At 39.1% G+C, this 20,103-nt stretch overlaps 1 protein-coding gene across 2 annotated transcripts in view; it reads left to right on the top strand.

Moving 5' to 3' along the window:
- Nucleotides 1-1,032: 1,032 nt before the first annotated feature.
- The window catches only part of LOC106587951 (troponin I, fast skeletal muscle), an 81,686-nt gene continuing 62,615 nt past the window's right edge, over nt 1,033-20,103 (top strand). The window contains exons 1-5 of one of the 2 annotated variants that reach the window (XM_045708964.1): nt 1,033-1,236; nt 8,660-8,693; nt 8,838-8,874; nt 9,346-9,474; nt 9,794-9,883. In XM_045708964.1, coding sequence (XP_045564920.1) covers nt 8,686-8,693; nt 8,838-8,874; nt 9,346-9,474; nt 9,794-9,883 — 264 coding nt within the window. In that variant the 5' untranslated portion in view covers nt 1,033-1,236; nt 8,660-8,685. Of the gene's footprint in view, nt 1,237-1,747; nt 1,982-8,659; nt 8,694-8,837; nt 8,875-9,345; nt 9,475-9,793; nt 9,884-20,103 lie in introns of those variants that run through there. The other variant, XM_045708965.1, reaches the window with a different exon arrangement.

The raw sequence follows: 20,103 nt of genomic DNA, 5'->3' as shown, positions 1-20,103 counted from the left end.
CAGAAACAGTACATCTATAAAGTCCAACTCTAGTCATAATATTTGTCCTATTTCACACATGTACAAGTGTGTATTAATATACATGTGTGAAATGGAAATGAGTTTTTTACATATCCCAACTCCCCCTAAGACACCCTCGGAGAGCCAGGTGACATTTGAGATAAAAACCAAGAAAAAGGATTAACTTGTTCTCCATGAACATAATCAACTAAATCCCATGTCTCCAAATCAACCCTGGGCCCTTAGACGGTAACAATATATCCTGTTCATAAGTGTCATTCTGAGTTGAGTAAACCTGGAAGTAAACCCCATGGTGGGACGAGGTGGGACTAGGTGGCATAACTCTCTGTCAGACAGGCAGGGGGCAGCACTATGTCAATACGTCATAAAAGAAGAATAACAGTCTTGAAGGCTGGGGTTATTTATATGAAAGGATCCTGAGGGCAGTGGCTGCAGCCTGCCAAGTGAAGGGATGGGTTGGTGTCTGTGCCTGAGGGAGAGGGTGGCATGGTGGGGGCACTGGGGGGTGGAGGGGCAGGGTGGGGGCACTGGGGAGTGGAGGGGCAGGGTGGGGGCACTGGGGAGGTGGGGGCACTGGGGAGTGGAGGGGCAGGGTGGGGGCACTGGGGGGTGGAGGGGCAGGGTGGGGGCACTGGGGGGTGGGTGGCAGTGTGGGGGGGGGCACTAGGGAGTGGAGGGGCAGGGTGGGGGCACTGGGGAGTGGAGGGGCAGGGTGGGGGCACTGGGGAGTGGAGGGGCAGGGTGGGGGCACTGGGGAGTGGAGGGGCAGGGTGAAAGGCACTGGGGAGTGGAGGGGCAGGGTGGGGGCACTGGGGAGTGGAGGGGCAGGGTGGGGGGGGCACTGGGGAGTGGAGGGGCAGGGTGGGGGCACTGGGGAGTGGAGGGGCAGGGTGGGGGGGGCACTAGGGAGTGGAGGGGCAGGGTGGGGGCACTGGGGAGTGGAGGGGCAGGGTGGGGGGGGCACTGGGGAGTGGAGGGGCAGGGTGGGGGCACTGGGGGGATGAGATAGACTTTCAGAAGAGTGTCGGCCCATTGGTCTGGGTTGGTCTTCAAGTCCATAAAGAGTTAGGCAGGATAGTGCTGAGCCATCACTGGACAGCATTAAAACAACCGTCTGTCCATGGCTGTTACAGCCACCCACAGCAGTCCTCCCTTCTGCCACTGCAGTCCCACGTTCTGTACCACTACTGCCCTGTTGGCCGGATTAACTCATAGGTGAGCCCCTCTGTTCTGTCTGATCCTGTCTGGTCTGCCTGATCCTCTCTGGTCTGTCTGATCCTCTCTGGTCTGTCTGATCCTCTCTGGTCTGTCTGATCCTCTCTGTTCTGTCTGATCCTCTCTGGTCTGTCTGATCATCTCTGGTCTGCCTGATCCTCTCTGGTCTGCCTGATCCTCTCTGGTCTGCCTGATCCTCTCTGTTCTGTCTGATCCTGTCTGATCCTGTCTGATCCTCTCTGTTCTGTCTGATCCTGTCTGATCCTCTCTGTTCTGTCTGATCCTCTCTGTTCTGTCTGATCATCTCTGGTCTGCCTGATCCTGTGTGTGTGTGTGTGTGTGTGTGTGTGTGTGTGTGTGTGTGTGTGTGTGAGATATAGTTGTCTGTCCCCTGTCCTAGTTCAACTATGGTACACTGAACGTGTGAATCATAAATGTCTATCATTAGTTAACTGATAGGTGAGCCCCTCTCTCTCTGTGTGTGTGTGAGATTAGGTTGTGTCCCTGTCTTAGTTGAGCTATAGTACCACTGGGAACACTAGCATTGCTCTGGTCTGGAACACCGTTTTCCTGTGTTTGGTGGTTTTGGTCATGATGAGGTGATAACATGAGGAATGAGCTGTGGTCACCTGAACTACTGGAGTCCTGTGTTTCTGTCAGTTGTGGCTGTTAGTAGCACAATGGATTAGAAAAATCTCCATTTCATTTTTTAAATCAATACGTTATGGCTGATTCCTTCATCAAGGTATTTTCCCATCTCTACCTCATAATGTATCTGATTGGTTAAATGGTTAACTGTGTGTTGGGGAATGTTCATATTCATGTGTGAAGTGTCTGAATCCAGGAAGAGATCAGACAGCGATGTCATAACGGTTTAATACGATGCGGTCATTAATTGTCTGAAAGGGTTTGGGTGTGTAGGTGAAGCAGGATAATGGACCCATGCAGTATTAAAGGTTATAGGCATTTCAAAGGAACACCATCTTTTACGATTCGTAATGACAATGATGGATGGGAACCTCACAGACATTTAAATATCCTCTTAATGTTTAAAAATGATATCTGAGATGTCACAGTGAACCAAATTCACCAAATGTCAAAAGTCAATTAGGAAAAAGCATTTCAGAGTGAGAACATTTTCTGATCCGTAATGACAAATGACAAATCACAGGTCGGCAGGAAGCCTAGTGGTTAGAGCGTTGGGCCAGTAACCAGCAGGTAGCCTAGTGGTTAGAGTGTTGGGCTAGTAACCAGTAGGTAGCCTAGTGGTTAGAGCGTTGGGCCAGTAACCAGCAGGTAGTCTAGTGGTTAGAGAGTTGAGCCAGTAACCAGCAGGTAGTCTAGTGGTTAGAGCGTTGGGCCAGTAACCAGCAGGTAGCCTAGTGGTTAGAGCGTTGGGCCAGTAACCAGCAGGTAGCCTAGTGGTTAGAGTGTTGGGCTAGTAACCAGTAGGTAGCCTAGTGGTTAGAGCGTTGGGCCAGTAACCAGCAGGTAGCCTAGTGGTTAGAGAGTTGAGCCAGTAACCAGCAGGTAGTCTAGTGGTTAGAGCTTTGGGTCAGTAACCAGCAGGTAGCCTAGTGGTTAGAGCGTTGGGTCAGTAACCAGCAGGTAGCCTAGTGGTTAGAGCGTTGGGCCAGTAACCAACAGGTAGTCTAGTGGTTAGAGAGTTGAGCCAGTAACCAGCAGGTAGTCTAGTGGTTAGAGTGTTGGGCCAGTAACCAGCAGGTATCCTAGTGGTTAGAGTGTTGGGTCAGTAACCAGCAGGTAGCCTAGTGGTTAGAGCGTTGGGCCAGTAACCAGCAGGTAGCCTAGTGGTTAGAGCTTTAGGTCAGTAACCAGCAGGTAGCCTAGTGGTTAGAGCGTTGGGTCAGTAACCAGCAGGTAGCCTAGTGGTTAGAGCGTTGGGTCAGTAACCTGCAGGTAGCCTAGTGGTTAGAGCGTTGGGTCAGTAACCAGCAGGTAGCCTAGTGGTTAGAGCGTTGGGCCAGTAACCAGCAGGTAGCCTAGTGGTTAGAGCGTTGGGCCAGTAACCAGCAGGTAGCCTAGTGGTTAGAGCGTTGGACCAGTAACCAGCAGGTAGCCTAGTGGTTAGAGCGTTGGGTCAGTAACCAGCAGGTAGCCTAGTGGTTAGAGCGTTGGGCCAGTAACCAGCAGGTAGCCTAGTGGTTAGAGCTTTGGGCCAGTAACCGAAAGGTTGCTAGATTGAATCCCAGAGCTGACAAGGTAAAAATCTGTTGTTCTGTCCCTGAACAAGGCAGTTAACCCTCTGTTCCTAGTGTAACTGATGTGAAATGGCTAGCTAGTTAGCGGTGGTGCGTGCTAGTAGTGTTTGAATTGGGTGATGTCACTCGCTCTGAGACCTGAAGTAGTTGTTCCCCTTGCTCTGCAAGGGCTGCGGCTTTTGTGGCACGAAGGGTAACAAGGTTTCGTGGGTGACTGTTGTTGATGTGTGCAGAGGGTCCCTGGTTCAAGCCCAGGTTGGGGTGAGGAGAGGGACAGAAGCTCTACTGTTACACTAGGCCATCATTGTAAATAAGAATTTGTTCTTAACTGACTTGCCTAGTTAAATAAAGGTTAAATAAAAAATAAAAAAATAATACAGGCGGCCTATCCCTAAATCAGACTATATTCATATTAATGACAGATGATACAGGCAGCCTATCCCTAAATCAGACTATATTCATATTAATGACAGATGATACAGGCAGCCTATCCCTGAATCAGACTATATTCATATTAATGACAGATGATACAGGCAGCCTATCCCTAAATCAGACTATATTCATATTAATGACAGATGATACAGGCAGCCTATCCCTAAATCAGACTATATTCATATTAATGACAGATGATACAGGCAGCCTATCCCTGAATCAGACTATATTCATATTAATGACAGATGATACAGGCAGCCTATCCCTAAATCAGACTATATTCATATTAATGACAGATGATACAGGCAGCCTATCCCTGAATCAGACTAGATTCATATTAATGACAGATGATACAGGCAGCCTATCCCTGAATCAGACTAGATTCATATTAATGACAGATGATACAGGTAGCCTATCCCTGAATCAGACTAGATTCATATTAATGACAGATGATACAGGCAGCCTATCCCTAAATCAGACTATATTCATATTAATGACAGATGATACAGGTAGCCTATCCCTGAATCAGACTATATTCATATTAATGACAGATGATACAGGCAGCCTATCCCTGAATCAGACTATATTCATATTAATGACAGATGATACAGGCAGCCTATCCCTGAATCAGACTATATTCATATTAATGACAGATGATACAGGCAGCCTATCCCTGAATCAGACTATATTCATATTAATGACAGATGATACAGGCAGCCTATCCCTGAATCAGACTAGATTCATATTAATGACAGATGATACAGGCAGCCTATCCCTGAATCAGACTAGATTCATATTAATGACAGATGATACAGGCAGCCTATCCCTGAATCAGACTAGATTCATATTAATGACAGATGATACAGGCAGCCTATCCCTGAATCAGACTAGATTCATATTAATGACAGATGATACAGGCAGCCTATCCCTGAATCAGACTAGATTCATATTAATGACAGATGATACAGGCAGCCTATCCCTGAATCAGACTATATTCATATTAATGACAGATGATACAGGCAGCCTATCCCTGAATCAGACTAGATTCATATTAATGACAGATGATACAGGCAGCCTATCCCTGAATCAGACTAGATTCATATTAATGACAGATGATACAGGCAGCCTATCCCTGAATCAGACTAGATTCATATTAATGACAGATGATACAGGCAGCCTATCCCTGAATCAGACTAGATTCATATTAATGACAGATGATACAGGCAGCCTATCCCTGAATCAGACTATATTCATATTAATGACAGATGATACAGGCAGCCTATCCCTGAATCAGACTAGATTCATATTAATGACAGATGATACAGGCAGCCTATCCCTGAATCAGACTATATTCATATTAATGACAGATGATACAGGCAGCCTATCCCTGAATCAGACTAGATTCATATTAATGACAGATGATACAGGCAGCCTATCCCTGAATCAGACTATATTCATATTAATGACAGATGATACAGGCAGCCTATCCCTGAATCAGACTAGATTCATATTAATGACAGATGATACAGGCAGCCTATCCCTGAATCAGACTAGATTCATATTAATGACAGATGATACAGGCAGCCTATCCCTGAATCAGACTAGATTCATATTAATGACAGATGATACAGGCAGCCTATCCCTGAATCAGACTAGATTCATATTAATGACAGATGATACAGGCAGCCTATCCCTGAATCAGACTATATTCATATTAATGACAGATGATACAGGCAGCCTATCCCTGAATCAGACTAGATTCATATTAATGACAGATGATACAGGCAGCCTATCCCTGAATCAGACTAGATTCATATTAATGACAGATGATACAGGCAGCCTATCCCTGAATCAGACTAGATTCATATTAATGACAGATGATACAGGCAGCCTATCCCTGAATCAGACTATATTCATATTAATGACAGATGATACAGGCAGCCTATCCCTGAATCAGACTAGATTCATAGGATAGTTTTTCTTTATGTTGGTTTATCTCACTGAGTTGACAGCAGATATCCTGCAGACATGATTACTTTACAATCTGAGGATGCTACCATTCCATCTGCCTCTGGCCCCGTCCACCAACTGGGGCCAAAGACCTCATCAACAACTTAGCACCGACACTCCAGCCTATTAAGTTACCCCATGGTGTGTTTTAAATATGGGCCATGTGAGACATATTGTCTACGATGATATGTTTGATTAGAAAATAGATTGTGGTTCACTTACATATGTAGGCTATCTGTGGTTCTGGCTTCATATCGCTGGGGTTTCACTGTATGGTTTTTAAAATTCAGATCTATTTTTTAGTGATCTATTTAAATTACATGTATTTTCTATTTTATTCTTATGGTCACAAAACAGTGACAACATGACCACCTGTCGGGTCGGGTCTGTGGCTCAGTTGGTAGAGCATGGTGTTTGCAACGCCAGCATGGTGTGTGCAACGCCAGCATGGTGTGTGCAATGCCAGGGTTGTGGGTTTGATTCCCACGGGGGGCCAGTACAAAATAAATAAATAAATAAAATGCATGAAATTAAATGTATGAAATGTATGCATTCACTACTGTAAGTCGCTCTGGGATAAGAGCGTCTGCTAAATGACTAAAAATGTAAAAACAAAATAAAAATGTATTACTCAGTAATAGTCGGTAGTCAGTAATTGCCAGTAATAGTCAGTAGTAGTCAGTAATTGCCAGTAATACTCGGTAATAGTCGGCAATACTCAGTAATAATCGGTAATAGTCGGTAATAGTCAGTGATAGTCGGTAATACTCTGTAATAGTCAGTGATAGTCGGTAATACTCTGTAATAGTCGACAGTAGTCAGTAATACTCGGTAATAGTCAGTAATACTCAATAATACTCAGTAATAATCCAAGTATTACAGTGAATAGGAATATTAATTTCCTTTGAAGTTGAAGACCTTTAGGAAAAATCTTATGCACTTTAGAACGTGTCCTGGCTGAAGGTTGTTTGTTTCTGTCTGTAACAGCCAAGTCGTGGTGAGAACAGCTGATACCTCACACAGTATCAGATCTTAATGGCAATTAGGAGACTTATAGCTAAACTTAGCAGCTAGTTTCATTCCCTAAGTCTCTTTCAGTGTTTTCATGTGTTTTCCAATGTATATCAGTTGACAGAAAAATGATCGAAAACATAGATGTACAATTTGAATTGAAAATACTTTATTTAGTGACGTAACACATTGTATACTTTATGTCCAACCTTTTGCTTTATGTTATAGTTGTTTTTGAAGATGATGAAGACTTTGTAACATAATGGTCCCTGGGGGATGCATAGACTATTCCAGGCTGTATCACAACCGGCCGTGATTGGGAGTTTAATTTTTTTAAATATATTTCACCTTTATTTAACCAGGTGCGACAAAAACAACAATCACAAGAATGATCCCTGACCAAGGGAAGAATGCTCCCTGACCAAGGGAAGAATGCTCCCTGACCAAGGGAAGAATGCTCCCTGAACAAGGGAAGAATGCTCCCTGACCAAGAGAAGAATTCTCCCTGACCAAGGGAAGAATGCTCCCTGACCAAGGGAAGAATGCTCCCTGAACAAGGGAAGAATGCTCCCTGACTAAGGGAAGAATGCTCCCTGACTAAGGGAAGAATTCTCCCTGACCAAGGGAAGAATGCTCCCAGACCAAGGGAAGAATGCTCCCTGACCAAGAGAAGAATGCTCCCTGACCAAGGGAAGAATGCTCCCTGACCAAGAGAAGAATTCTCCCTGACCAAGGGAAGAATGCTCCCTGACCAAGAGAAGAATGCTCCCTGACCAAGGGAAGAATGCTCCCTGATCAAGGGAAGGTACCTCCCTGACCAAGGGAAGAATGCTCCCTGACCAAGGGAAGGTACCTCCCTGACCAAGGGAAGGATATCTACATGCTGTATTGCCTCTGACCATCATGTTTGAACCAGGTTCTCATGTTGTGGAGACTAGCTTTAGTCATTTGTAAAAGCTGTTTTGCTTGTTGGGTTGATTGATCACCTAGAACTGAATCTAATGTAGTCTAGTGACTCAGTAGATTCACCACAAACAGTCATGTCTTTAATAGTTGGCTGTTGATAGATTTTATGGAGGCTGTTTTTAGTACTTGCTCTTATTGTGTAATTGAGATCTGAAACCTGGCAGAAGACACTTCTAGAAGGCTCCAGGGTTGCATCCCAAATGCACTATATAGGGAATAGAGTGCCATTGGTCTCTGGTCAAAAGTAGTGCACTATATAGGGGAAAGGGGGCCATTTGGGACTCAAGGGCAAATTTTTTGATTTGTTGACTTTTCACAAACTTCTCACCAGGTGGCAGTATGCACACAAAACTGTGGACCGGTGTAGTGCTGTAAACATACCACCATGGGGAGTGAGGGGAGTAGACAACACAGGCAAACCAGTTCTGAGCTTTTGCCTAACTATTGGCAAAAGAGTTGATCTGATTGGTTAAAAGAGTTGATCTGATTGGTCAAAAGATCAATTAGTGGAAAAGGATCAGAATTGGGCTGCATGTGTAAACGCAGCCATAGTAATCCGATCCACCACTCTGGCATTTGGAGGAGAAAGCTGGATTATGATAATTTGATGATTTGGTTGTTAAGTAAAGGAACAAGGAACATGATAGGGGATCTTCCTTGGAACTGGCATATGTGTGTCATGCCTGCCGTACAACTTTGTGTCGTTTTTTTCATTGGATGGAATTCATTGTATAAAACCAGCAGAATATAATTTAACAAAAGTGTTTTTACTTCTTCCTCAGAAAGGTGAAAAGACCAAACAGCCATCATGTCTGAGTGAGTAAAAGTGGATTTCAACATTAGGAAAACATTTACAGAATATCTTGCATATATCCAGAATTGTCTTTCTTTTACAAAATGGTCATACCTGTTCCTGAACAACAAGAGAATGACATTAATTGTACTCACTCTTTCTGACAGGAAAAAGATGTCATCGAGCCGCAAGCATCATCTGAAGGTAACCAACGGCAACTTCCATGACCTCTTCATGACCTCTCTAAGATTCTATCCAGTTAGTGACTCAACAGAGATCTTATATAAATGGCTTAGAGATCTCTTACCTCTTAAACATCATGACAAAAATGCCACATGACTATATTAAAAACAAAAAAAATACATTTTAAGTGAGAATAGGCATTGGTCTGAAGCCAAAAAACAGTGATTCACATGAGCACCACAATGCCTATTCCACCCATGCTCTACCAAGGTTTTCCAGCACACAGCGTTGACCTACTACAGTAACTATGTTGGTATTGTACTTGCAGCTATGTGTAGGCAGGTTGCTTAGGATTCAAACCTTCTACCGTAACTAGATCAACACACCAACTGAAATATAAATCTCATGTAAATGTCTGTAAAATGCTTCAGATAAAGCATCTGTCAAGTACGTAAAAAGAAAAACAGTTGCCGTGTTGTTGCTGTCCCTCAGAGTTTGATGCTCCAGATCGCCCAGGAACTGATAGCGGAAGAGGAAGCCCAGTCTTTAGAGGACAGGAAGCAGTACATGAGTGAAAATATCGCTCCCCTGCAGCTCACAGGATCCATTGCAGAACTCCAGGTATCACATAGGCTGCGTTGAGGCAGCCCAATTCTGATCATGTTTTTCACTAATTGTTCTGTTGACCAATCAGCTCTGAAAAAGATTTCATATGAAAAGACCTGATGTGATTGGTCAATAGACCAATTAGTATAAAAAGATCCGAATTGGGCTGTCTGTGTTAATGCCAGTTGTAGCTGTTATCGTTTCCTTTCACAATATAACAGTACAATTGGATTGCATTTTACATGATTAATATCCCTTTTAACAACAATGTTTGTAATGTAACACATTGGCTGTCTGTGTCGTGTTATCAGTCGCTGTGATTGTCTCTGAACAGGACCTGTGTAAGAAGATGCACCAGAGGATTGATGTGATAGATGAGGAGAGATATGACCTGGGCAGCAAAGTTGGCAAAAGTGATAAAGAGGTGAGTTATATCTGTTATACTGTAACGATAAAGAGGTGGGGTTATATCTGATCTGTAATGATAAAGGGGTGGGGGTATATCTGATACTGTAATGATAAAGAGGTGGGGTTATATCTGTATCTGTAATGATAAAGAGGTGGGGTTATATCTGTTATACTGTAATGATAAAGAGGTGGGGTTATATCTGATCTGTAATGATAAAGAGGTGGGGTTATATCTGTTATACTGTAATGATAAAGAGGTGGGGTTATATCTGATCTGTAATGATAAAGAGGTGGGGTTATATCTGTTATACTGTAATGATAAAGAGGTGGGGTTATATCTGTTATACTGTAATGATAAAGAGGTGGGGTTATATCTGTTATACTGTAATGATAAAGAGGTGGGGTTATATCTGTTATACTGTAATGATAAAGAGGTGGGGTTATATCTGTTATACTGTAATGATAAAGAGGTGGAGTTATATCTGTTATACTGTAATGATAAAGAGGTGGGGTTATATCTGATCTGTAATGATAAAGAGGTGGGGTTATATCTGATCTGTAATGATAAAGAGGTGGGGTTATATCTGTTATACTGTAATGATAAAGAGGTGGGGTTATATCTGTTATACTGTAATGATAAAGAGGTGGGGTTATATCTGTTATACTGTAATGATAAAGAGGTGGGAGTTATATCTGATCTGTAATGATAAAGAGGTGGGGTCATATCTGATCTGTAATGATAAAGAGGTGGGGTTATATCTGTTATACTGTAATGATAAAGAGGTGGGGATATATCTGTTATACTGTAATGATAAAGAGGTGGGGTTATATCTGATCTGTAATGATAAAGAGGTGGGGTTATATCTGATATTTAATGATAAAGAGGTGGGGTTATATCTGTTATACTGTAATGATAAAGAGGTGGGGTTATATCTGTTATACTGTACTGATAAAGAGGTGGGGTTATATCTGATCTGTAATGATAAAGAGGTGGGGTTATATCTGTTATACTGTAATGCTAAAGAGGTGGAGTTATATCTGTTATACTGTATTGATAAAGAGGTGGAGTTATATCTGTTATACTGTAATGATAAAGAGGTGGGGTTATATCTGTTATACTGTAATGATAAAGAGGTGGGGTTATATCTGATCTGTAATGATAAAGAGGTGGGGTTATATCTGTTATACTGTAATGATAAAGAGGTGGGGTTATATCTGTTATACTGTAATGATAAAGAGGTGGGGTTATATCTGTTATACTGTAATGATAAAGAGGTGGGGTTATATCTGATCTGTAATGATAAAGAGGTGGGGTTATATCTGTTATACTGTAATGATAAAGAGGTGGGGTTATATCTGTTATACTGTAATGATAAAGAGGTGGGGTTATATCTGATCTGTAATGATAAAGAGGTGGGGTTATATCTGATCTGTAATGATAAAGAGGTGGGGTTATATCTGTTATACTGTAATGATAAAGAGGTGGGGTTATATCTGTTATACTGTAATGATAAAGAGGTGGGGTTATATCTGTTATACTGTAATGATAAAGAGGTGGGGTTATATCTGATCTGTAATGATAAAGAGGTGGGGTTATATCTGATCTGTAATGATAAAGAGGTGGGGTTATATCTGTTATACTGTAATGATAAAGAGGTGGGGTTATATCTGTTATACTGTAATGATAAAGAGGTGGGGTTATATCTGATCTGTAATGATAAAGAGGTGGGGTTATATCTGTTATACTGTAATGATAAAGAGGTGGGGTTATATCTGTTATACTGTAATGATAAAGAGGTGGGGTTATATCTGTTATACTGTAATGATAAAGAGGTGGGGTTATATCTGTTATACTGTAATGATAAAGAGGTGGGGTTATATCTGATCTGTAATGATAAAGAGGTGGGGTTATATCTGTTATACTGTAATGATAAAGAGGTGGGGTTATATCTGATCTGTAATGATAAAGAGGTGGGGTTATATCTGTTATACTGTAATGATAAAGAGGTGGGGTTATATCTGTTATACTGTAATGATAAAGAGGTGGGGTTATATCTGTTATACTGTAATGATAAAGAGGTGGGGTTATATTTGATCTGTAATGATAAAGAGGTGGGAGTTATATCTGTTATACTGTAATGATAAAGAGGTGGGGTTATATCTGTATCTGTAATGATAAAGAGGTGGGGTTATATCTGTTATACTGTAATGATAAAGAGGTGGGGTTATATCTGATCTGTAATGATAAAGAGGTGGGGTTATATCTGATCTGTAATGATAAAGAGGTGGGGTTATATCTGTTATACTTTAATGATAAAGAGGTGGGGTTATATCTGATCTGTAATGATAAAGAGGTGGGGTTATATCTGTTATAGTGTAATGATAAAGAGGTGGGGTTATATCTGTTATAGTGTAATGATAAAGAGGTGGGGTTATATCTGTTATACTGTAATGATAAAGAGGTGGGGTTATATCTGATCTGTAATGATAAAGAGGTGGGGTTATATCTGTTATACTGTAATGATAAAGAGGTGGGGTTATATCTGATCTGTAATGATAAAGAGGTGGGGTTATATCTGTTATACTGTAATGATAAAGAGGTGGGGTTATATCTGATCTGTAATGATAAAGAGGTGGGGTTATATCTGTTATACTGTAATGATAAAGAGGTGGGGTTATATCTGTTATACTGCAATGATAAAGAGGTGGGGTTATATCTGATCTGTAATGATAAAGAGGTGGGGTTATATCTGATCTGTAATGATAAAGAGGTGGGGTTATATCTGTTATACTGTAATGATAAAGAGGTGGGGTTATGTCTGTTATACTGTAATGATAAAGAGGTGGGGTTATATCTGTTATACTGTAATGATAAAGAGGTGGGGTTATATCTGATCTGTAATGATAAAGAGGTGGGGTTATATCTGTTATACTGTAATGATAAAGAGGTGGGGTTATATCTGTTATACTGTAATGATAAAGAGGTGGGGTTATATCTGTTATACTGTAATGATAAAGAGGTGGGGTTATATCTGATCTGTAATGATAAAGAGGTGGGGTTATATCTGTTATACTGTAATGATAAAGAGGTGGGGTTATATCTGTTATACTGTAATGATAAAGAGGTGGGGTTATATCTGATCTGTAATGATAAAGAGGTGGGGTTATATCTGATCTGTAATGATAAAGAGGTGGGGTTATATCTGTTATACTGTAATGATAAAGAGGTGGCGTTATATCTGATCTGTAATGATAAAGAGGTGGGGGTATATCTGTTATACTGTAATGATAAAGAGGTGGGGTTATATCTGATCTGTAATGATAAAGAGGTGGGGTTATATCTGTTATACTGTAATGATAAAGAGGTGGGGTTATATCTGATCTGTAATGATAAAGAGGTGGGGTTATATCTGTTATACTGTAATGATAAAGAGGTGGGGTTATATCTGATCTGTAATGATAAAGAGGTGGGGTTATATCTGTTATACTGTAATGATAAAGAGGTGGGGTTATATCTGTTATACTGTAATGATAAAGAGGTGGGGTTATATCTGTTATACTGTAATGATAAAGAGGTGGGGTTATATCTGTTATACTGTAATGATAAAGAGGTGGGGTTATACCTGATCTGTAATGATAAAGAGGTGGGGTTATATCTGTTATACTGTAATGATAAAGAGGTGGGGTTATATCTGTTATACTGTAATGATAAAGAGGTGGGGTTATATCTGATCTGTAATGATAAAGAGGTGGGGTTATATCTGATCTGTAATGATAAAGAGGTGGGGTTATATCTGTTATACTGTAATGATAAAGAGGTGGGGTTATATCTGTTATACTGTAATGATAAAGAGGTGGGGTTATATCTGTTATACTGTAATGATAAAGAGGTGGGAGTTATATCTGATCTGTAATGATAAAGAGGTGGGGTCATATCTGATCTGTAATGATAAAGAGGTGGGGTTATATCTGTTATACTGTAATGATAAAGAGGTGGGGATATATCTGTTATACTGTAATGATAAAGAGGTGGGGTTATATCTGATCTGTAATGATAAAGAGGTGGGGTTATATCTGATATTTAATGATAAAGAGGTGGGGTTATATCTGTTATACTGTAATGATAAAGAGGTGGGGTTATATCTGTTATACTGTAATGATAAAGAGGTGGGGTTATATCTGATCTGTAATGATAAAGAGGTGGGGTTATATCTGTTATACTGTAATGATAAAGAGGTGGAGTTATATCTGTTATACTGTAATGATAAAGAGGTGGGGTTATATATGGTATACTGTATTGATAAAGAGGTGGGGTTATATCTGTTATACTGTAATGATAAAGAGGTGGGGTTATATCTGATCTGTAATGATAAAGAGGTGGGGTTATATCTGTTATACTGTAATGATAAAGAGGTGGGGTTATATCTGTTATACTGTAATGATAAAGAGGTGGGGTTATATCTGTTATACTGTAATGATAAAGAGGTGGGGTTATATCTGATCTGTAATGATAAAGAGGTGGGGTTATATCTGTTATACTGTAATGATAAAGAGGTGGGGTTATATCTGTTATACTGTAATGATAAAGAGGTGGGGTTATATCTGATCTGTAATGATAAAGAGGTGGGGTTATATCTGATCTGTAATGATAAAGAGGTGGGGTTATATCTGTTATACTGTAATGATAAAGAGGTGGGGTTATATCTGTTATACTGTAATGATAAAGAGGTGGGGTTATATCTGTTATACTGTAATGATAAAGAGGTGGGGTTATATCTGATCTGTAATGATAAAGAGGTGGGGTTATATCTGATCTGTAATGATAAAGAGGTGGGGTTATATCTGTTATACTGTAATGATAAAGAGGTGGCGTTATATCTGTTATACTGTAATGATAAAGAGGTGGGGTTATATCTGATCTGTAATGATAAAGAGGTGGGGTTATATCTGTTATACTGTAATGATAAAGAGGTGGCGTTATATCTGTTATACTGTAATGATAAAGAGGTGGGGTTATATCTGTTATACTGTAATGATAAAAAGGTGGGGTTATATCTGTTATACTGTAATGATAAAGAGGTGGGGTTATATTTGATCTGTAATGATAAAGAGGTGGAGTTATATCTGTTATACTGTAATGATAAAGAGGTGGGGTTATATCTGATCTGTAATGATAAAGAGGTGGGGTTATATCTGTTATACTGTAATGATAAAGAGGTGGGGTTATATCTGATCTGTAATGATAAAGAGGTGGGGTTATATCTGATCTGTAATGATAAAGAGGTGGGGTTATATCTGTTATACTTTAATGATAAAGAGGTGGGGTTATATCTGATCTGTAATGATAAAGAGGTGGGGTTATATCTGTTATAGTGTAATGATAAAGAGGTGGGGTTATATCTGTTATAGTGTAATGATAAAGAGGTGGGGTTATATCTGTTATACTGTAATGATAAAGAGGTGGGGTTATATCTGATCTGTAATGATAAAGAGGTGGGGTTATATCTGTTATACTGTAATGATAAAGAGGTGGGGTTATATCTGATCTGTAATGATAAAGAGGTGGGGTTATATCTGTTATACTGTAATGATAAAGAGGTGGGGTTATATCTGATCTGTAATGATAAAGAGGTGGGGTTATATCTGTTATACTGTAATGATAAAGAGGTGGGGTTATATCTGTTATACTGTAATGATAAAGAGGTGGGGTTATATCTGATCTGTAATGATAAAGAGGTGGGGTTATATCTGATCTGTAATGATAAAGAGGTGGGGTTATATCTGTTATACTGTAATGATAAAGAGGTGGAGTTATGTCTGTTATACTGTATTGATAAAGAGGTGGGGTTATATCTGTTATACTGTAATGATAAAGAGGTGGGGTTATATCTGATCTGTAATGATAAAGAGGTGGGGTTATATCTGTTATACTGTAATGATAAAGAGGTGGGGTTATATCTGTTATACTGTAATGATAAAGAGGTGGGGTTATATCTGTTATACTGTAATGATAAAGAGGTGGGGTTATATCTGATCTGTAATGATAAAGAGGTGGGGTTATATCTGTTATACTGTAATGATAAAGAGGTGGGGTTATATCTGTTATACTGTAATGATAAAGAGGTGGGGTTATATCTGATCTGTAATGATAAAGAGGTGGGGTTATATCTGATCTGTAATGATAAAGAGGTGGGGTTATATCTGTTATACTGTAATGATAAAGAGGTGGGGTTATATCTGTTATACTGTAATGATAAAGAGGTGGGGTTATATCTGTTATACTGTAATGATAAAGAGGTGGGGTTATATCTGATCTGTAATGATAAAGAGGTGGGGTTATATCTGTTATACTGTAATGATAAAGAGGTGGGGTTATATCTGATCTGTAATGATAAAGAGGTGGGGTTATATCTGTTATACTGTAATGATAAAGAGGTGGGGTTATATCTGATCTGTAATGATAAAGAGGTGGGGTTATATCTGTTATACTGTAATGATAAAGAGGTGGGGTTATATCTGATCTGTAATGATAAAGAGGTGGGGTTATATCTGTTATACTGTAATGATAAAGAGGTGGGGTTATATCTGATCTGTAATGATACAGAGGTGGGGTTATATCTGATCTGTAATGATAAAGAGGTGGGGTTATATCTGTTATACTGTAATGATAAAGAGGTGGGGTTATATCTGATATACTGTAATGATAAAGAGGTGGGGTTATATCTGTTATACTGTAATGATAAAGAGGTGGGGTTATATCTGTTATACTGTAATGATAAAGAGGTGGGGTTATATCTGTTATACTGTAATGATAAAGAGGTGGGGTTATATCTGTTATACTGTAATGATAAAGAGGTGGGGTTATATCTGTTATACTGTAATGATAAAGAGGTGGGGTTATATCTGATCTGTAATGATAAAGAGGTGGGGTTATATCTGTTATACTGTAATGATAAAGAGGTGGGGTTATATCTGTTATACTGTAATGATAAAGAGGTGGGGTTATATCTGATCTGTAATGATAAAGAGGTGGGGTTATATCTGATCTGTAATGATAAAGAGGTGGGGTTATATCTGTTATACTGTAATGATAAAGAGGTGGGGTTATATCTGTTATACTGTAATGATAAAGAGGTGGGGTTATATCTGTTATACTGTAATGATAAAGAGGTGGGGTTATATCTGATCTGTAATGATAAAGAGGTGGGGTTATATCTGATCTGTAATGATAAAGAGGTGGGGTTATATCTGTTATACTGTAATGATAAAGAGGTGGCGTTATATCTGTTATACTGTAATGATAAAGAGGTGGGGTTATATCTGATCTGTAATGATAAAGAGGTGGGGTTATATCTGTTATACTGTAATGATAAAGAGGTGGGGTTATATCTGTTATACTGTAATGATAAAGAGGTGGGGTTATATCTGTTATACTGTAATGATAAAGAGGTGGGGTTATATCTGTTATACTGTAATGATAAAGAGGTGGGGTTATATCTGATCTGTAATGATAAAGAGGTGGGGTTATATCTGTTATACTGTAATGATAAAGAGGTGGGGTTATATCTGATCTGTAATGATAAAGAGGTGGGGTTATATCTGTTATACTGTAATGATAAAGAGGTGGGGTTATATCTGATCTGTAATGATAAAGAGGTGGGGTTATATCTGTATCTGTAATGATAAAGAGGTGGGGTTATATCTGTTATACTGTAATGATAAAGAGGTGGGGTTATATCTGATCTGTAATGATAAAGAGGTGGGGTTATATCTGTTATAGTGTAATGATAAAGAGGTGGGGTTATATCTGTTATAGTGTAATGATAAAGAGGTGGGGTTATATCTGTTATACTGTAATGATAAAGAGGTGGGGTTATATCTGATCTGTAATGATAAAGAGGTGGGGTTATATCTGTTATACTGTAATGATAAAGAGGTGGGGTTATATCTGATCTGTAATGATAAAGAGGTGGGGTTATATCTGTTATACTGTAATGATAAAGAGGTGGGGTTATATCTGATCTGTAATGATAAAGAGGTGGGGTTATATCTGTTATACTGTAATGATAAAGAGGTGGGGTTATATCTGTTATACTGCAATGATAAAGAGGTGGGGTTATATCTGATCTGTAATGATAAAGAGGTGGGGTTATATCTGATCTGTAATGATAAAGAGGTGGGGTTATATCTGTTATACTGTAATGATAAAGAGGTGGAGTTATGTCTGTTATACTGTATTGATAAAGAGGTGGGGTTATATCTGTTATACTGTAATGATAAAGAGGTGGGGTTATATCTGATCTGTAATGATAAAGAGGTGGGGTTATATCTGTTATACTGTAATGATAAAGAGGTGGGGTTATATCTGTTATACTGTAATGATAAAGAGGTGGGGTTATATCTGTTATACTGTAATGATAAAGAGGTGGGGTTATATCTGATCTGTAATGATAAAGAGGTGGGGTTATATCTGATATTTAATGATAAAGAGGTGGGGTTATATCTGTTATACTGTAATGATAAAGAGGTGGGGTTATATCTGTTATACTGTAATGATAAAGAGGTGGGGTTATATCTGTTATACTGTAATGATAAAGAGGTGGGGTTATATCTGATCTGTAATGATAAAGAGGTGGTGTTATATCTGTTATACTGTAATGATAAAGAGGTGGGGTTATATCTGTTATACTGTAATGATAAAGAGGTGGGGTTATATCTGTTATACTGTAATGATAAAGAGGTGGGGTTATATCTGTTATACTGTAATGATAAAGGGGTGGGGTTATATCTGATCTGTAATGATAAAGAGGTGGGGTTATATCTGATATTTAATGATAAAGAGGTGGGGTTATATCTGTTATACTGTAATGATAAAGAGGTGGGGTTATATCTGTTATACTGTAATGATAAAGAGGTGGGGTTATATCTGATCTGTAATGATAAAGAGGTGGGGTTATATCTGTTATACTGTAATGATAAAGAGGTGGGGTTATATCTGTTATACTGTATTGATAAAGAGGTGGGGTTATATCTGTTATACTGTAATGATAAAGAGGTGGGGTTATATCTGTTATACTGTAATGATAAAGAGGTGGGGTTATATCTGTTATACTGTAATGATAAAGAGGTGGAGTTATGTCTGTTATACTGTATTGATAAAGAGGTGGGGTTATATCTGTTATACTGTAATGATAAAGAGGTGGGGTTATATCTGTTATACTGTAATGATAAAGAGGTGGGGTTATATCTGTTATACTGTAATGATAAAGAGTTGGGGTTATATCTGTTATACTGTAATGATAAAGAGGTGGGGTTATATCTGTTATACTGTAATGATAAAGAGGTGGGGTTATATCTGATCTGTAATGATAAAGAGGTGGGGTTATATCTGTTATACTGTAATGATAAAGAGGTGGGGTTATATCTGTTATACTGTAATGATAAAGAGGTGGGGTTATATCTGATCTGTAATGATAAAGAGGTGGGGTTATATCTGATCTGTAATGATAAAGAGGTGGGGTTATATCTGTTATACTGTAATGATAAAGAGGTGGGGTTATATCTGTTATAGTGTAATGATAAAGAGGTGGGGGTATATCTGTTATACTGTAATGATAAAGAGGTGGGGTTATATCTGATCTGTAATGATAAAGAGGTGGGGTTATATCTGTTATACTGTAATGATAAAGAGGTGGGGATATATCTGTTATACTGTAATGATAAAGAGGTGGGGTTATATCTGATCTGTAATGATAAAGAGGTGGGGTTATATCTGATATTTAATGATAAAGAGGTGGGGTTATATCTGTTATACTGTAATGATAAAGAGGTGGGGTTATATCTGTTATACTGTAATGATAAAGAGGTGGGGTTATATCTGATCTGTAATGATAAAGAGGTGGGGTTATATCTGTTATACTGTAATGATAAAGAGGTGGGGTTATATCTGTTATACTGTATTGATAAAGAGGTGGGGTTATATATGTTATACTGTATTGATAAAGAGGTGGGGTTATATCTGTTATACTGTAATGATAAAGAGGTGGGGTTATATCTGATCTGTAATGATAAAGAGGTGGGGTTATATCTGTTATACTGTAATGATAAAGAGGTGGGGTTATATCTGTTATACTGTAATGATAAAGAGGTGGGGTTATATCTGTTATACTGTAATGATAAAGAGGTGGGGTTATGTCTGATCTGTAATGATAAAGAGGTGGGGTTATATCTGTTATA

The sequence above is a fragment of the Salmo salar genome, chromosome ssa26, assembly GCF_905237065.1.
Source record: "Salmo salar chromosome ssa26, Ssal_v3.1, whole genome shotgun sequence".
In the NCBI taxonomy this organism is placed as follows: domain Eukaryota; kingdom Metazoa; phylum Chordata; class Actinopteri; order Salmoniformes; family Salmonidae; genus Salmo; species Salmo salar.
This window is presented reverse-complemented; position numbering and strand designations above follow the sequence as displayed.